At 42.1% G+C, this 18,142-nt stretch overlaps 1 protein-coding gene across 1 annotated transcript; it reads right to left on the bottom strand.

Annotated features, from left to right (window-relative positions):
- Positions 1 to 6,911: 6,911 nt before the first annotated feature.
- On the bottom strand, positions 6,912 to 13,528 carry LOC119389427 (45 kDa calcium-binding protein). Its single transcript, XM_037656666.2, has 6 exons — positions 13,018 to 13,528; positions 12,436 to 12,572; positions 11,997 to 12,104; positions 11,454 to 11,609; positions 9,126 to 9,289; positions 6,912 to 7,091 (listed from the first exon to the last, which is right to left on the bottom strand). Exons 1-6 carry the CDS (start codon positions 13,356 to 13,358, stop codon positions 6,915 to 6,917), a joined length of 1,083 nt encoding a protein of 360 aa, XP_037512594.1. The 5' UTR covers positions 13,359 to 13,528; the 3' UTR covers positions 6,912 to 6,914.
- Between the last annotated feature and the right edge of the window lie 4,614 nt (positions 13,529 to 18,142).

The following is an 18,142-nucleotide window of genomic DNA, read 5'->3' as shown; positions in this document are numbered from 1 at the left end:
AACACAGGTGCAAATAGTGCGACTCAACAAAAGGTGCTGCCTGCAGCCGCAGTTGCTGTTCGTTTTTGTTGTTTTCTCTGCTGCCACAATGAAGCAGTAGGTTTTTATTAGTTACAGTGTTACTAATATAATAATTACTACATGCTTCTGCTGAATACAACTGCGGCTGGGCACGCGAACATAACATCATGTTTGGCAAACAGATCACAGATTTGTGTGCGTATGATATAGGTACACATATAAGGCAGTATCTGTGGCTAGCACATAATCAGTACAAGAAAACAACAATTTTTTGTGTGTGCTGAATGGAAGAGCCATTTACTGGTTATTGCACCATAGAATTAGGCATGCCCTGCGGCCAACCTAATCAGACCTCTTTAAATACCTCGCCACACTACACTAACCACACAATATTTTTAACTTCAACATTGCTGTTACGTGCTTCTATTTTAGTATTCCAATTTACTGCATTGATTTAACCAGTCACCCATTGTCTGTAACCATTAGAAGAATATTGACAGACAGTGCTGTTTCTTATACGCATAATTTCCTATAGAGAAATCATAAGTGCAATCAATTAAAGCATCAGGAGCAGAACACAATGGCATTGCAAACGCAAGGAATGCAGGCCTCATTCCGCTAAATTGTAATAAATAACAATATCTGGGGTTTTACTTGCCAAAATCACAACATGATTATGAGGCACGCCGTGGTAGAGGGCTCTGGAAATTTCAACCATCTGGTATTCTTTAACGTGCGCTGACATCGCAGAGTACATGGGCCTCTAAGCATTTCGCTTCCATCAAAGTGCCGGGATCAACCCTAAACTTTTGGGTCAGCAGCCGAGCACTGTAACCACTGTAACAGCAAGCAAGGTGGACTTCTACTATATTGCAGCCCCCGCTGAATACCTTTAGTACTTCAAGCAGTGGAATTCATGACTTCTCTAGCAACAAAACTCACTCACTTGCAGTTAACCACTGAGTACTTTTGTTCCTTGCAGGCTAGAAATATGTTTTAATGCAAGTGTTTTTTTGTTCATGCAGATGTCCAGTTGACAGACATAGGCAGTGTGACATTGAGAACATAAGCTTCTGGCAAAATTAATGCCTCATGCAATAATATAATGGAGTAAACTTTTTTTACACACGACACACCCTCTAATTGAAATAATCTCGCAAATCACGTTTTCTTAGCTTATATCAATGCAGGTTTGCCACTTACTCTAAATGAAATTATTCTCACAAATTACTTTTTTTTTAGCTTACATTAATGCAGGTTTGCCTATTTGGTGCAAAGGAGCATTAAGATTGAAAAAGTGCCTGAAAATAGGGGGAGACATCTGTTTCTATGAACAGAAGCTGCAACCACCTGATAGCAGGCACACTGCTTCCCATGCCCTGACCAAGTTATCTGCAAACGCTTACATGATGTAGCAAAGACTCGCACATTGGCCAGTGATATAATTGCATACACTGTGCCTTAAAGGACCCCTAAACCACACATAGGTCGAAATTTAGTAGCGGCGTTGCAGTGCGAATTTTTTAAAAGTGTGCCCTAATAGCAGAGTTGCACACATTTGTTGACCGAAACATGGTCCTCGCTCGTTTCGCTCGTTCCTTCACTGCATTCATCGGTTCATCTCTCCGTGCGAGGAGGAAGAGCAGAGAGCGTGCGTATACCTGCTGCAGACAAACAGGTTCTTGTTGGTGCTGGGGAAACTGAAAGGCCTGGAGAGGAGCACGGGAGTGTTTTTCTCTTTTCTGGAACGCCCGCAACTCGTAGTGCTGCCGCATTTGGCATTGTTGGTCATGATGGCATTCTGAATTCGATGTGCATGTTTATTTGAAATGTTAAAAAGTTACTGTAGGTGGCTTAAGAGGCCCTTTAACGAGGGCAATGCAAAGGATGACAGATCAATTGGCTCTACAAAACGATTGCGTACAATGCTAATTGCTCTAGGAGCAGATGTACTAGCCAAAATTGGTGGCAGCACACGAGCTCTGCGTTCAACATTTTATGTTATGTTATTCACGCAGTTCCAGTGGCACAGTAACCTTTCTATAACCAAGCTTTACTGCAGTACATCCCTGGTTCATCTGAAAAACCTTTTTTGGCCATCTGCTGCATCCTTTGCTGGCAGTGCAGCATATTAAGATGTGAGCACTCCCTCAAGGTCTTGAACTTTTGAACTCATTTCAACGTATAAAGTGACAAGATATGTCCAATGTTATAGTGTCAACAGAAATTGACTGTAGTTTGTCCTTGTGCTCGAATGTTCTGCATACACCGATCGCTGTTGTTGTAAACAATGCCTGATTAGTACAAATGCAATATAAACTTGGTGGTATGTACAGAATTCACCGAATAGCATAAAACTTGGGCATTACTAATATGTGGCTCACACAACATAAGTACTGGAAGAGCTGGTGCATAAAAATTGCAAAATATGCAAGCAATAATTATGACTGACAACCAACATAACATATCTTGAAAAGAAAGTAATAGTGCAATCACACTATGTATAATTTCTGTGTGCTAGCGTAGAAAAAGAAACTTTTCCTAAGACTACACACTTTGGTTCAAAAAGCATTGTACCTGAATACCATGTATAGTGCCGTTCAGGGTGCCTGCTTTGTTGCTGCTATCACAGATACATATGCTGTCCTGTACAGGTATCACAGTAAAAAAACATATTATGGCATTACATATCGCCTTCACTTAATCCATAGGACGTTCAAGTAGGGAGTGCAGGCTCTAATGCTACAATCTCTTTAAACACAGTGCTTGCAAAAGGTAATATTCATTGTTTTTCTAGAACTTGCCTTTGGAAGTAACACATGATCGTATGAATGAGCGAGCGCCTTGTATAATTAGCCAAGCACTGCAGCACAGTTGAAGGATTTTTGGTCTGGCTATGGCTTTTCCAGTCTTCCTTTTTTTTTTTCTTAAAAACCTGCGCTGACGTCTGCAGCAGATAGGGTTGACCTTGTGACCAAACCAACGGTAATTGTGCTAGCACTTGTGACTTATGTACATTCGTTCAACTTAATAACATTTACGTACACATTTTTTTCGGTACAAAGGAAGGTGAAACATCACAAGTAAATTGTTATAGTAAACAGAAGAAAGCACTACAGTTGTAAAAATACCGCAACAAGAATTACTGCCAACAGTTCAATCAGACATGCTAGAAGCAAGGAATGAAATTTTCTCAAGAGAGTAAAACAATCCTTAAAAATAATACATAAATAAGACCGCACTCTCAAGCATGTACGTATTTATTATTATAGCAGTGTGATGTGGGTGAAAGCCTAACTGTCATTTCCTAGCCGATATTATTTTTGCCACTGCTCAAAAAGACCTCTCTAGCATTTGTAGAACAGGGTCTATGTGTAAAAGAAATGACCTTTGTGCTCCAAGGACAGGCAATGCGTGAAACTGCTTATACACTGGGCAATGTCTTGTTTACAAACTAGTGCAAAATACAAGGTGTTGTTTTTAGACAGTACAGAGTTTTTATAAAAATCCAATGACAGTAAGGCTCTTGTCATTTTCACACATGCACTCCACGTCGAGGCGGAAAAGCGTTGTCGCAGTTAAAATGACACTGTTACTACTAATAAACAAAAGCTTGTTAATTAACTTTTTAATTATTTACTTGAGGGCAGGTGTTTATAGAAAGTTGTGCGTACCAATTTATGGCATACCTAATTTTTACAAATCACAAAAGTTGCATGTAGTTCGAGATATTCTTCATCGAGTGTCAAGGGTGAAATCGAAACTGATCGCGCAAAACGCGCAAGAAGCGCGACCATTCTGCTACGTAAGACCGGAACTATGAGTCACAAGGGAGCGACAAAATTTGAATGAAGGCGTGCCGCGGCCGTATATTTTCGTGAAAAGCTGCAAGTCATCTCACTTGTGCCAGCGCGCATCGCCTTATTTTCACGTGTAGTGTTTGGTGCTTATCCATTTCTTCCGAACTGTGCACAAGAAAACCGCAATATCACCCTTTTCTTTGTCTGGTAAGTATAAAACTCAGGGGCTGCCATTTTGGCGCTTCTTGCAGACACGCGAAATAGTTCTTCGCGCCTCTTTATAGTTTAAGAAACACATAAGCACTACCCATCGCACACAAACATTAAGCTGTCTACTTGTGTATTTCAGAATGCTTGCAGATTTTTCTGGCCAGATTCTGCTCCAGCACATCTTCATTCGAACTTCGTCACTTCCCTGCCACGTGTCGTCCCAGTGTTCCGCCGCACTTTGTGTGCGCTGGGCGCGATCAGTTTTGATTTCGCCCTTGAAATTCAATGATGAATATCTCGAACTACGTGCAACTTTCGTGATTTCTAAAAAATGGGTGTGCCATAAATTGGCACGCACTACAACTTTCTAATATAAACAGCTGCCCTCAACTTAATAATTAAAACGTTAATTAACAAGTTTTGTTAATTAGTGGCAACAGTGTCATTTTAACTGCGGCAAAGTTTTTTTAGAGTTCATGTGTGAAAATGGCAAGAGACTTACTGTCATAGGATTTTTATAAAAAATCAATATTGTCTAAAAAAGAACAACCTGTATATGCTAATCAGTAATTATAAGATTTCCAGTGATGAAATTTGCTTGGTTTCAATCATGGTGCACATTTAAAAAGGGCTAAGGTGACAGTTGCACAGGAGGGCATTACGATGGCGCCAAAAACCAACACATTACAACAGTGAAGGAGCCATATACCCGGCACCCCCCTTATAGTATTTGTGTCCCCAGACGCCTCAGGAAATTAGTTGCAACTAGACCAATGCAGAAGTGGCACAGTCGATTGCTAAAGCTTCTTGTTTCAAAAGAAAAATATGTCAGAACACTCAACAGATCTGGTTAACAATTATATGCTGTCATCATGAATCATCAACTTAAAGTTGGACTTCCCCTTAGAAAGAAATCTGGATCCACACCCGAAGGAGCCATTTTAGTAAGTGCTGAGCTGGTGAGTTTGCAAATGCAAACAGCAAATTAACATCACAACAGCAGCACTCCGTCAACGTGCTAGTAGATTTCCCTCCTCTTGATCAATTGAATTTCTGCACTAAGCACTACTATGGAGCAATTTTAGTGCATTATTGCCACTTATGTTATGGCTCTCACTAATGCATAGCTGTGCCTTATTATGGTGTCATACACTCCCTGCTGGCCATCAGGACACATAATCCAGTGACCAGCAGTTACTGGCTTATGGCAGTAGCCACTAGCTAAAAGCCAGTGGTCATTAGGGAACAAGTTGAATATTGTTTCCAGTAAGCATGACTACTCACACTTAGCTAGTCATTTTATTTTATTTTGACCTACAAATTGCATGTGCTGAGTGTGTGAGGTATTTGATGACAAAATGACGACTTCACGAATAGTAATATTTTGGACAACAATTGATATACATTCCTTGCAAATTTTTAAAATGCTGTTCTGGTAACTGGCACGTTCAAACAAAGTGCATGTTAATACCGGGCAGTGGCTCTACAATAAGAGCCTTTACGGGCCTTGAGGATTCAATGGCTTAATAGTTATAATAGTTATACCCCTCCCAGGGATGTCCCGCATATTTAGTGGCATAGCAGGTTTATAATCAAAATTGGGTGCCACACTGAGGGTCACATGGCCATGCTCCTGGGTGGAACAAGTCCAGTGGACGCAATGAAATTATTCGGATGAGCACCGAAAACACTGCGCACAGAAAGCTCAAAGCTCAGCTTACTCCTTCATTTGAAGCTGCTCCACAGTTGCCGTAATTGGCTTTTGAGGGTTCTAATTGTGGTCTCCACATGCAGGAGAAATGTGACCATCTAAATAGTGTCCGACCAGTGGGAGCACTTATTTCTTTGTTCGTTCTATTTGTTTTAGATGATAATTGGCCACAAAATGTTGTCTTAACCCAATAAGAAAGGATTTGGCAACATTCACAAAGGTGGCAATCTCGGAAGTTGCAATGTGGTTGGTTAAGAAGTTGAAATACCTCCAGCCACAAATTCTTGGAGGAAACCCGACGTTTCGAGACCGGCTTGGTCTCTTCTTCAGGGGTGACTGTGCTGATCAGGGGGGCTTCGTCGCAGCTTGTTTTTGGCTCCGCCTTTCTCTTTCCCTCACATTCCGGAGGCCGTGCACGTAGATCGAAGGCATTGTTCCGAGGGACCGGTTCACATTCGCAGGTCCCTCGGAACAATGCCTCCGATCTACGTGCACGGCCTCAGGAATGTGAGGGAAAGAGAAAGGCGGAGCCAAAAACAAGCTGCGACGAAGCCCCCCTGATCAGCACAGTCACCCCTGAAGAAGAGACCAAGCCGGTCTCGAAACGTCGGGTTTCCTCCAAGAATTTGTGGCTGGAGGTATTTCAACTTCTTAATTCTTCCACCCAGCCAGACAGACTTCTGTCGAAATGTTTACATTTAAATGTGGTTGGTGTGTATGGTGACTAGGGCAGCACACGGAATTATTAAGTGTGCCCTCCTGGAAGCTGATACCTTGAAATGAAAGTGCTAGATAGGTGACAGAGTGGTTGTGGAAGACAAAGTCAAGCGCCTAGACAGACTGAATGAGAATGTTAACGTCTAAGTGATTTGGATATGTGTACTCAATTACCTTGCGCACCCAGTACTAATGAACATACTCGAGATTTCCATAAAGTTGGTATACTAATGCTGAATGGCTTCACTTTATCGACAGCCCTGGATCCCACAGTGCCAAAAAGGTTCATGCATTGAAGGTATGAAAAATCGCCACCTGACTGCGCATCATAAACGTTCTAAGTACCAAAGAAAAGGCACTACTTCCCCGGGGCATGTGTGCGGTGAACACACCTCTCCAGTTTTTGAAAGCTTAGCTTGTGGTATTGGAAGCCTGAAGCATTGGAGCAGCCGTCATCAAAATTCATCGTGAATATTCTTGGCTGTATTCACCATCTTGCTTCCAAGGAATACATCCTTTTGGGAAAGAACCTCCTCCAGGCTTAACTGATTATCCCCGTCATTGTCGGCTTGTTGCACCAGTTCCCGTGCTTCGCTTCTTGCATGAATGGGATTCTCCGGATCATTGTACATCTGCAGAGGGAAGGAGACCGGGGAACTTAGCTGATGGCCAACACCAACACGTTTGAATGCACAAAGTGACACATTAATCTGAAACGACACACACGAAAAATGCACCTGATGCATGTTGTCAAGTGTCATTTTGATATCTATGCAGCTTCGAGTATAAATTAAATTGAGTAACTTAAACTGAGGACTACGAAGTGAGCGATGGAAAGGAAAATGATAGGCCTGATGTTAAGGGGCAACACGAGAGCAAAGTGGGTCCGGAAAAAAATGCACGTTAAAGGTATCTTAATTGAATTCAAAAAGAAAAGGGCATAGGCAGGGCATGTAATGAGAAGCAAGATAACCGTTAAAGGGATGCTAAAGTGAAACAATAAGTCGGTTTAGGTTGATAAATTTTACTCTGAGAACTGTTTCGCCACCATAGGTTTATTAAAGGGATATTGACACGAAAATTTTCAGTTGTCATTTTTTTGTGTCAATTGAAAGGCCAAGCCCTCAAGAGCCTAGAAAAGGTAGTGCTAAGCGTGAGTGCACCCTGAAAAAGTAATTACAGTATGTTTTTAAAAGCTAGTTTCGATTCTTACTGTACCCTGACGTCGCAACACAGTATGACCTTCTCGTCAAGTGCTCGCACAACATATAGTGACGTTTACATGGCCGCTTCGCACCGTGGCTCCGTTGGTGATGCACAAGCAGCCATTTTGAATGTTTTGGTGGTGCACAAGCGGCCATCTTGGAAGTTTTGGTACCTGACGTCATCAGAACTATCCAGACTGCTGCATGAAGTCACCAGAATTAGTACTGTAGTCTGACGTCAAGCTAGAGTCGATGTCAGTAGATGCGCCATGGAAAAATTTACTTTAATATGAAAATAAAATATCTTATCAGCATTTGCTGAGCTTCACACTTGCTCAGAGCCATCTCTGCATACAGGAGATTTGTATGGCAGAGAAAACTCGCCTTTGAAAAAAGGTGTCCAGTACCCCTTTAAAGGTCAAACTTTCATTTTTAAATTTTCCGCTGAGATCTCTGCATGTAATGTCGCGGATTTCAAAGCATACTTTTCGTATTGTGGCGACATTGGCTCAAAGAAAATTCATGAAACTTGTTAAGTCTATGGCCCCCTCAGAGGACAATGTACCACATTTTTACTGATTAGGAACTATGTAGGGCCTAGTAGACACCGTCAAAATCTATGATGTCACGGCGTTTGGTGTGGGAATTTCAAGGTGGTAGTATCGCCACCCGCATTTTCTTTTTGTGTGTTTTCTTGCATACCAAGCGTCTTCTCGCGGCAAGCATGGTGATTCGGGGATTGTGAAAGAGTAATTTAGCAATATGAGAACAGTCATTTTCCTCTTCAGTGTCCCTTAAAGAGTAATCAACCAGATTCCAAGAGAAGGCAAGAGGGCAGGGGGACGTAGAAAGTTATGTGGGAAGATGAGGTTAAGAATTTTGTGTTTTGTGGGGGTACTATGGCCGTAGCAAGCACAGGACCAGGTTAATTGAAGAAATACTGAGAAGCATGCCCTGCAGTGGGCGTAGTAGACTTACGATGGTGATGACGATGCTTAAGCTTCGTTTTCAAGAGTGGAACACGGTAGCATAATCAAGCCCCATTCACATGCCATGCTTTGCTTCTCAGTGGACATGTCAAACGTGCCACAAGGAAGGAATGTCTGTATGCTTAACATTGGCCATTTTAACATCTCCTAGAGCGCCCACTAAGCCATAATTCTCCATTATGCAAAGTACCCACAATGCTTCTGTACAAATGACATGAATAACGAATAAAGAACTTGTTTCAGAGGTGTAAAAAAAAAAAAGAGATCAGGTGCCTGTTTACTTGCCCGTTCAACCTCATGATTTAGTTTGGCTGGTAAGCACCAGCATTTTCCAATGCAGTCCTTTACCAGCAGTGCCACAGTGAAGGAAGCTGCCCCATGGTAAAACTTCACATAAACCAAACATCCGTGCTTCAGTGTTGCATGGGTCACTTAAAAAAACATCTACTGTAAGTAATATGCACAAACACACCAGCAATTCCTGTCGACTGGCCTGTCCATCTCCATTGAGGTCGATGTTCTGGCGGAACTCCTGGATTCGTTCTTTCTTCCACTCTTCTTTTGCTGTGCGCTTCATCTCATCAGGTCCAAGTTGAGAAAACTCGTCCTCAGAAAGCTGTTCATCTCCATTTTCATCTGGAAGGCCAGAAAACATGGCCCGTCAAGGAAGGGCTGTTGACCACTTTTCAAAGCTGCCCCAAATGCATAGCAATTGGAAACACAAAGCCTTGAGGGGCACACATACCCTCTATCTTTTTCGTTGTGGAAAGAGATGACATTTGTCAATTTTTTTTACTAATTCAAAAAATTTCCCACATCATTATTTGAAAAAGGCATCACATATGGTTTGCCTATTTAGTCATGTAATGGTCACCTCGCCTACAATCTAGGAAGAAAGGTTGTCATTAGAGAGAGGCTTTCCACTGATGCTTATGCAGGTTTTAAAGGAGTACTGACACAAAAATTCTACACCCTTTTTTTTTGTTGCAGTGTGTAGCTAACAGCCTACTTATCACTGCTGGAAACCTCATTTGCTTGAGCATGCGACATTTAAATATTTTGGGATAATATTATAGTGCCCAGTCACTGTTTCGGTTTCACAGAGTGCCGAGAGGTGTGGGACCTAATGGGATTTTCTTGTAAACAGAGCTGGCCATGTTAACACACGATGCACTCACTACACGTGACATCGTGTGCTTCTGAGCACCACGCTAGGAGAAGGTGCATGCAAGGAGCATGGCAGCCAACACAAACTCGTGATGTACGTGGCTGGTGGTCGTTTACATTGAAAACAAGCTGATGATGATGATGACGTCACAAGGTGCTCCATTTTGCATGCAGTTGCATGGCACAGACTTTAAAATTGATTTTAAATATGTTCTAGGCTACCGTATTACTGTTGACATTTTGTAGATATGTGTGAAATCTATCTCACAAGTTATCTCGCCATCAAAATTTTGTGCCAGTACTCCTTTAAGTAATCTCAATGATATTGAGAGAACATATTACAGCGCATGCACTTAAATTTATTACTTATGGAACATTTTGAAGGCACTTTTACAAAATGTTTGGCACATTCACCACTTTCCCACATGCTTCTTTGCCACCAACGTAACATATAACCACCACGCACATGCACACACATGCAGAATACATCTACTATTATACAAGAACTAGCAAATTGAAAGGGTTAAGTAAATTCAGAAAATTGTAAGGTCAATAAATGCACACACGTTACAATTTCCTGCCAGGCTTTAGGACTCTTTCACTACCTGGAAAACATCAAGGTAAGTAGGGCGTTTTATTAGCTGTTGATTTACGTTAGCGACCTCCCACAAGGCTTCCAGTTCAGACATCTGCCTATGGTCCCTGCCAATCTCAGTTTGAAAGAAGTTCATAGCATAATGAGAGAGCTACATTCTTGTCACTAAATGCTTAATAGAGACCCTGAGCACAACTGCATAAGAAAAATAAAAAGCTAAGCATGAATCGAAACATAGCTTGAGCAAGCAAGGCAGCACCCTTATCAAGCCTAGAAAGGCCCTTTTTATGAAAAGATGGCACAAAAGGTGGTCATGTCATAATTATGTGCGTTTGCATCATGAATGATATGACAACAGCGCAGAAAAGTTACACAGCTGTTCTATGAGCAAAACAACTAAAAAAAGCCACAGTTTCTCCAGAAGCGGGAAACAACTGACTGATGGCAATGTGCTTGAGGTAATATACAAAGTAAGGTTCCTACATTTATTGGGCCCATGTATCGCAGTAAGCATTTGCGCACTGGTTAAATTAACGAGCATGGCGTCATGCCCCTTTGGGCAAACGCAAACATATCTCATTCGATGATGCTAATGCCAACTTTCAAAACCCTGGCATAATAAACAGAGCAAACAGAAGCGAGCAAACTCATCACGACGCCACCTGCCACTTCTTCAAGATAACGTAAGCTGCAACATTTGGGGCGCAGAGACTGCACGTGGAACAACAAACCATGTCAGCTTGCTCAAGCTTTGGAACCTCTGCTGTTTACTTGTAAGATGTGATGCACGCTGCCTTTTATAATTCTTTTTTGCCCTGCCGCTCCCAGCTGGTCTGATTAAAGGGTATGAGGCATACTTTGGGTGCATCCTCCCTTCTACATCTCCTGCCTTATTACAGAATCTTATTGCAGTGGCCTTTCCTGGAATGTCATGGCAATGGCAGCTTTTCACTTGGAGCGTCCCAGTAATTGCTATCGCAATAAAGGAAAAGCAAATTACGCAGCAACATTATGCACTCCCCAGAAAATAATGCTTACCAAGGTTGCTGATGATGTCATTCACCATTTTGATGAGTGAGACATGACTGTGCTCGGGGTGCCGGAAGGTAAGGAATTCGTCAATATTCAATGCATCTGGGTCAGAGTTGGCCGCTTCAAACCACATGGCTTTGTCAAGCAGAATCTTCTCTTTCACTGAAGTCACAGTAAAGAAAAACAGATCGTCATGTGATGTTTGGACACGCAATGGGTGCAGCGCATGCATCTTTTACATCATGCCTGTCAATATTGTTTGAGAGTTTACTATAAAATGCAAATACACTGCACATTCAATGAAAATGGGATGTGAACAGCATACACTGGTCTCGGTACCGTTCTGAGCTTTCTTCAGTATAGCTACAGCACATGCTATGAGTGTGGCTATCAGAAGAAGCCATGCATTTCATCAGCATTTCAGCACAGTAAAGGATTGCACTTGGAATTGCAGTGAATCAACTATAAATGATTCTAAATTGTGCCAAGTATTGTGTGCATAAACAGTGAAGCAATATAAATATGAAAACGATGAACATAGAAACTTACAGTCCCTGTCAAGAGTCTTGTGATCTTCTGGGTGGTTCTTGGCATATTTGTCATCAAAGCCCTTTTCTATCATAAAGTTTACATGATATTCTTCCCAAGAGACCCGCCCTGAAACAGCAGCAGAAGTGAAGCGGTACGAGGTAAATTATGTGCATAATTGTGCTGGTGACATACTGCTGGACCGTGCAGTGATTTATGCTTTCTTTTTTTTTTTAGACGGTGCAGATGACTGGACCACAAGGATGGTGCACTGAAATGGATTATCTGCATATTCTTTCTGTTGTACATTGCGTCATCTGCTTTTTGAATTCATATCTAGTCCAACTTTCTGATACATATTTTGTATATCTCTCAACTTGAGTAAAAAACAGAAGAGCGAAAAATTACGCAGATAAAACGCAGACCAAGGTACAAGTGTTTAGGTGCGCGGAAAACATACCGTCGTGATTTTTGTCAAGTGCTGAGAATATCCAAAAATTGTCCCTGACAGCTTGAGTGTAATGCTCTTTAACCTTCGCTGCAATCCAGTTTTCCAGTTCTGAAATGGTCAGATGCCCGTCATTATTGATGTCGACCCTGGAAATAGAAAAGAAGACACATACAGCTATTGTTGTATGTCAGCAGATCTTTCAGAAAACTTAGAATGATTTGCTGTGGTTTCTAGCGCGAGGTAAGAACACAGCTCATGTGAAACTTACATCAGCTACGAATAAAAAATCAATCTGCGCTAGTTACCGCTTTAATATGCTTCGAAAACTAGTGTCCAGCTGAAGGGTATGCATTTGGGTTGGTTGATAGCTCTAAGAAGCAGCGCTTTAAGACGGGACGAAACGAAACAACGCAACAGCGCAGACCACTGCGCTGGTTGTTAGTCAGTGCAGTGGTCCGTGTTCTTTCGTTTTGCTCTGTAACTGCTAAGTAAACTTAGCAGGTTATTCGAGTGCACAACCTGCGCTAGGAGTGTTTAAGTCATCCAGAAAAAAAGTCTGAAAAAGGTAGGTCATGGGCAAAGAGTACGAACTTGGCAAAAACGGTCCGTAAGAGAGCTTCATCGCCTTGTTGCTTTGAACTCTCGGTGCCTAATAAGACTTCTTTTCGGTACTGTGGATTTAGGTGACCGTTTCTTTCCATTGGCAATCCTTCGAGGTGGTCCGGGGGCTTGATTAGACTTGCATTGAGGTGAGCAAGTTTAATATTTGCAAACCTACTCTTGTTGTAATCGGTAACCTTCTCGTGAACGCTTTCTTCGGTTAATCCAGGTAGGGAGCCGTTTGACGGCACAGGAATGGGCCGAACGAAAGTAACGAGACAAACTAGCACAGCGATATTTACAACGCAACGTATCATTATGCACGCCTTCATATCCGTTGAAAAGTCCGCGCACTTGTCAAGAAACTACTATAACAATTCATAAGGCAAAGAAATCGCCTGGGAAGCGGATGACAGCGCGACACACATTGAGTTCGCGATGCTTCGCGACAGGTAACCGAGGTTACGTTGACATGTTGCTGCCACACGTTGCCATGACACTCGAGTCTGAAAACCGAAACATGAGCGTCGCTGAAATGAATCTCGGAAGCTATGCATACTGCGGGCACATATTTTTAGGCTAGGTGGTTATTAAAAGCTGCAGGGTGCGCCAGGAAAGGGATAAGAAAATAAAAGCTGACCATAATATATATATATAAATAAATAAATAAATATATATATATATATATATATATATATATATTATATATATATATATATATATATATATATATATATATATATATATATATATATATATATATATATATATATATATATATATATATATATATATATATATTAGGGGTGTGCGAATATTAAATTTTTCGAATACGAATCGAATACCGAATATCCAAGGAAAAATGCCTCCACAGTAACGATATTTTATTTAACATGTAGCTATTTGAAGAGAAAAGCACAATGCACATCACAACACGAGCAAATATCACGGCACAATGAAAGTAATGACTACATGTTGTCGTGAAGAAATATGAGTTGCTTCACATGATCCGGCAGCAGGCGCTCCCTTCTAACAGAGAGCCCCCCCCCCCCCTCCCCACCACTGAAAAGGCACGCTCGCTTGGAACAGACGTGGCTGGTATAGGGAGGTATATGGGGCAAAGCTTTGCCAGACTGGGGATCTGAAGGTGCCTACAGTACGCCGCCAGTCACGTGGGTCACTGTCTTTCTTCAGAAGTGGTCCCGCATAGTGAACGAGTGGTAGTGCGGCACGTTACGGCCACATAATATTGAAAATGTACGGTTACATGATCGCCAACAGCGCTGCACGTCGGAGATGCACCAGCAATAAATCATACGGGGCGCTCGTCGCAGGCAGATATCGTGCCCTCAGTGTACTTACGATGTTTATCGATCCTCTCGACAAACGTTTTTAGCGATACACGCAGCAGAAATGTGGAAGACGAGTTATTTTATGCATGATAATCGAATCGCATATTCGAAGTTGCCGAATATTCGCACACCTCTAATATAGATATATATATATATATATATATATATATATATATATATATATCTATATATATTATATATTATATTATATATATATATATATATATATATATATATATAGAACTTCTCCAGGCTACCGTAATAAAAATTGTGAAAAACTTCGTACTACAATATAGGACACACATCAAATATTTATTTTATCCCAACAGTTTCGGCTGGTGGTCCAGCCTTCTTCGGAGGATGTAATTTCAATTACATCCTCCGAAGAAGGATGGACCGCCAACCGCCAGCCGAAACTGTTAGGATAAAATAATAAATACGAAGTTTTTCACTATATATATATATATATATATATATATATATAATATATATATATATATATATATATATATATATATATATATATATATGTATACATATATATATATATATATATATATACAGGGACGTAGCCAGGGGGGGGGTTGGGGGGTTCAAACCCTCCCGAAATTTTTCAGTTTTGCTTGCGTATATATACACGCGCACATACAAACGCACGCACGAACATACATAAAGTATGGTTGAACCCCCCCCCCCCCCGAAAAAAAATTCTGGCTACGCCCTTGTACATATATATATATAATATATATATATATATATATATATATATATATATATATATATACAGCCACCTTGCACACTACAGACAATTTTGGTTTTGTAATTAATTTGTTATTTAGGATTATTTAACTAAATTGCTAACTATTGACTTTAGGCAATAAATGGGATTTGCAAAGTTCGAGAGCGTCAGCCCGCGTCAACCAGTTGACGCGCGTGACAGTGCAAGCTGTAGCGCGCGCGGACCAAGAAACCACCGCCAACTTGGCCTACCGCTGCAACGGTACCGGCGAGTCGCAGCCGCAGCTGATTTCGTTCGCTCAAACTACGGTTGAGAGCAGCACGATCACGACGCGCGAATGCGCTAGTCACGTGTTGTATTTTGTATTTCGCGGGCTCTCTTTGCAGCTTGGAAAAAATGACACGTGAGACTTACTTTATTATCGCAGGTAATGCAATGGGGGTTTCTGAAGACGCTCTCGAGCTTTGCAAATCGCATTTCTTGCCTAAGTCAATATTTAGCAATTTAGTTAAATAATCCTAATTAACAAATTATTTAATTAGGAGACAAAAAAACTGTCTGTAGTGCGCATGGTGGCTGTCAGCAATATGCAACTGATTTCACTCGCCTGCCTCTAATATTGCATTTTTTAACCCTTGGCACAAGTTAGCTGGGACACCCGGTATATATACATATATACATATATACCTATATACATATATATACATATATGCGCTATAATGGCAGATGGCCTCTGCATGATCTTGCACACCAACGGTACCAACGGTACTTCCCACATTTAACCCCACCCCCATGACGGAAAGCCGGGGACCAATGGCGGCGCTGGTGAGCGGCACGTCATTGCATGCTTCATTTTAATTTATGCATCCATTGTTCGTTTTCCTTTGGAATCTTCCGCTGGGTTGGGAAGGAGGGGGGTTGAATCGTATGCGTGCGCGTATATATACACACATACATAAAGTAAAAATTTCGCACTGATCGACATTTACTATGTTATTCTAACGTTCCAATGTCACAAGTATTACCGTTTTGAACAAGTTATTTTTCCAATTACAATTAAGCTTTACGTTGCGGACACGATTTTGCTCCGATTTTTGCCGGGGCACTCGCCAAATTACGCATTAAAACTAAAGAAAGTGCACACTACAGACACTGGCGTAGCCAGGGGGGTTTGAGTCCCCCACCCTCCCCGAAATTTTTCAGTTTTGCGTGTGTATATATACGCGCACACATACGTAAAGTAAGGTTGAACACCCCCCGCCGAAAAAAAATTCTGGCTAAGCTGACTGCAGCGGTCTTGAAATGAGTAATGTGCTTGGATGGCAACGCGGTGCTGAGGAGGTGGTCCCAGTCAGCGCTATATAAATAGAGTGTCTATACACATTGGTCCGACAGGATATGAAACAGCTAGCTACCACGCTCGCGCTTATGGTGAAGGATAGAAATAAAAGTGCGTACGGCGGGATAATGCAATTAGTATATTTTAAAGACCCCGTAGTAGCTAGCTGTTGGTACGCACTTTCTTGCATTCTTTTGGGCTGTCCCCGCTTTATTCTGTTCGCCAGCCTCTCACAAGGGGAGAACGCAAGGGGCACGCAAGCCGCTTGGGGGCCCGGCACTAAAACCACTAAAACTCTCTAATACTATAGGTTGCCCTGCCAAGCTCAAGGACTCGGATTTGACTCTCGGTCACGGCTGCTGCATTTCGATCGAGGCGAAATGCAAAGACACCCGCGTGCTATCATTCAAGAGCGAGCATTTAAGAACCCCAGGTGGTCAAAATCAGCCCGGATGTACCCCACCATACAGCGTTTCTAACACATGGTTTTGCTACGTACGTAAAACCGCAGAGGTCAGAATTAGTCTGGAGCCCTCCAGTACTACTTGCCTCGCCATCATAGTTTTTCACGTAAAAAAAAAAAAACAGTTTAGTCTTGTGGAAAACGCAAGACTGAACTTGGAATAGCAGAGAGATGATGGTTGCATATGTGTTCTGTGGTATCGCCTCTGGATGGGCATGCCAAATAAGTTTTTGTGTCTATCTTCTTTTCCGCCGCTGTGCGCCTTTGTCACTTGTTAGTCGGCGTTTGTAGTGGGCCTTGACTTCTATCTTGTGTCCGTGTGCAGTGGCGTAGGCAGAAATTTCTATTGGGGGGGGGGGGGGGATGCACGGCCTTGATCCGACGAGGGGTCCGGGCAGGTAAGTGTGGTCGAGTGTGCTCTGTATACCATGGCAGAAAAAAAATATCGGGGGGGGGGGGGGCACGGACCCGGTGTGGCCTTGTACAAGCTCTGATAGACATTGTACAAGCTCTGATATAACACTACAGAATAAGCACTACTTCTGTGTAGACACGTTTCACTTTCGTGTTTTACCGATTCCTATGACGGAGGGATCAGCCGTGTTGTTTTTTTCTAACGCGTCGACGCGGGCTGCTGTCGCTGTACTACGTTTACACGTGCCTGCCTCGTGCATCAGACATCATATGAAAGGTGGACGAGGACCGAAAGAAAGCGAGGACGGTCTTGGCAGAGGGAGTCAGGCCTCACAACGTCAACATGCGCGACCGTTGAAGTCGCACTTGTGCGGCCACGGCCGTAAATCTCCCAAAAAACATCCCCAACATCTCCGCGATAACAAAATCATAACACAGGACCGTGGTTCTCTGATTTTGTGACCTTGATCCATCGCGTCAGAGCGCTTCTTTTGTTACTTTCGCTGCAGTACTCCGGTGTTATGCAAGAAAGCATACTAAAATTTGGAAGGGGCTACTGCTGTCGCAGATCACAACGCACCTGGTTCATTAATTAAATACGCGCGTACGGGCCGTTTATTTACGAGTGCTGGTATGATCGCTGACATCTAAAAACTTTACTGACAATCATTCAGGGTTTTTCCTGACGTTGCTGCGACCCTGAAAAACAATAAATGAAAATGTACGCCAGCAAATTTCTTTTGTCGCGTGCTAATTTTTCATGCTTTCTGGTGATACGAATTTCAGATGATACGAATATTCTTGTGGTC

Source organism: Rhipicephalus sanguineus, chromosome 4 (assembly GCF_013339695.2).
Source record: "Rhipicephalus sanguineus isolate Rsan-2018 chromosome 4, BIME_Rsan_1.4, whole genome shotgun sequence".
NCBI lineage: Eukaryota > Metazoa > Arthropoda > Arachnida > Ixodida > Ixodidae > Rhipicephalus > Rhipicephalus sanguineus.
This window is presented reverse-complemented; position numbering and strand designations above follow the sequence as displayed.

Bases quoted from the DNA above. Each gene is read 5' to 3' on its own strand.
- LOC119389427 (XM_037656666.2), bottom strand. From the start codon at position 13,358: ATGAAGGCGTGCATAATGATACGTTGCGTTGTAAATATCGCTGTGCTA. The intron at 12,573-13,017 runs GTTCGTACTCTT...TTCTATTTCCAG, and splicing joins TTACGGACCGTTTTTGCCAA to GGTCGACATCAATAATGACG. The intron at 12,105-12,435 runs GTATGTTTTCCG...CTGCTGTTTCAG, and splicing joins ACTTGACAAAAATCACGACG to GGCGGGTCTCTTGGGAAGAA.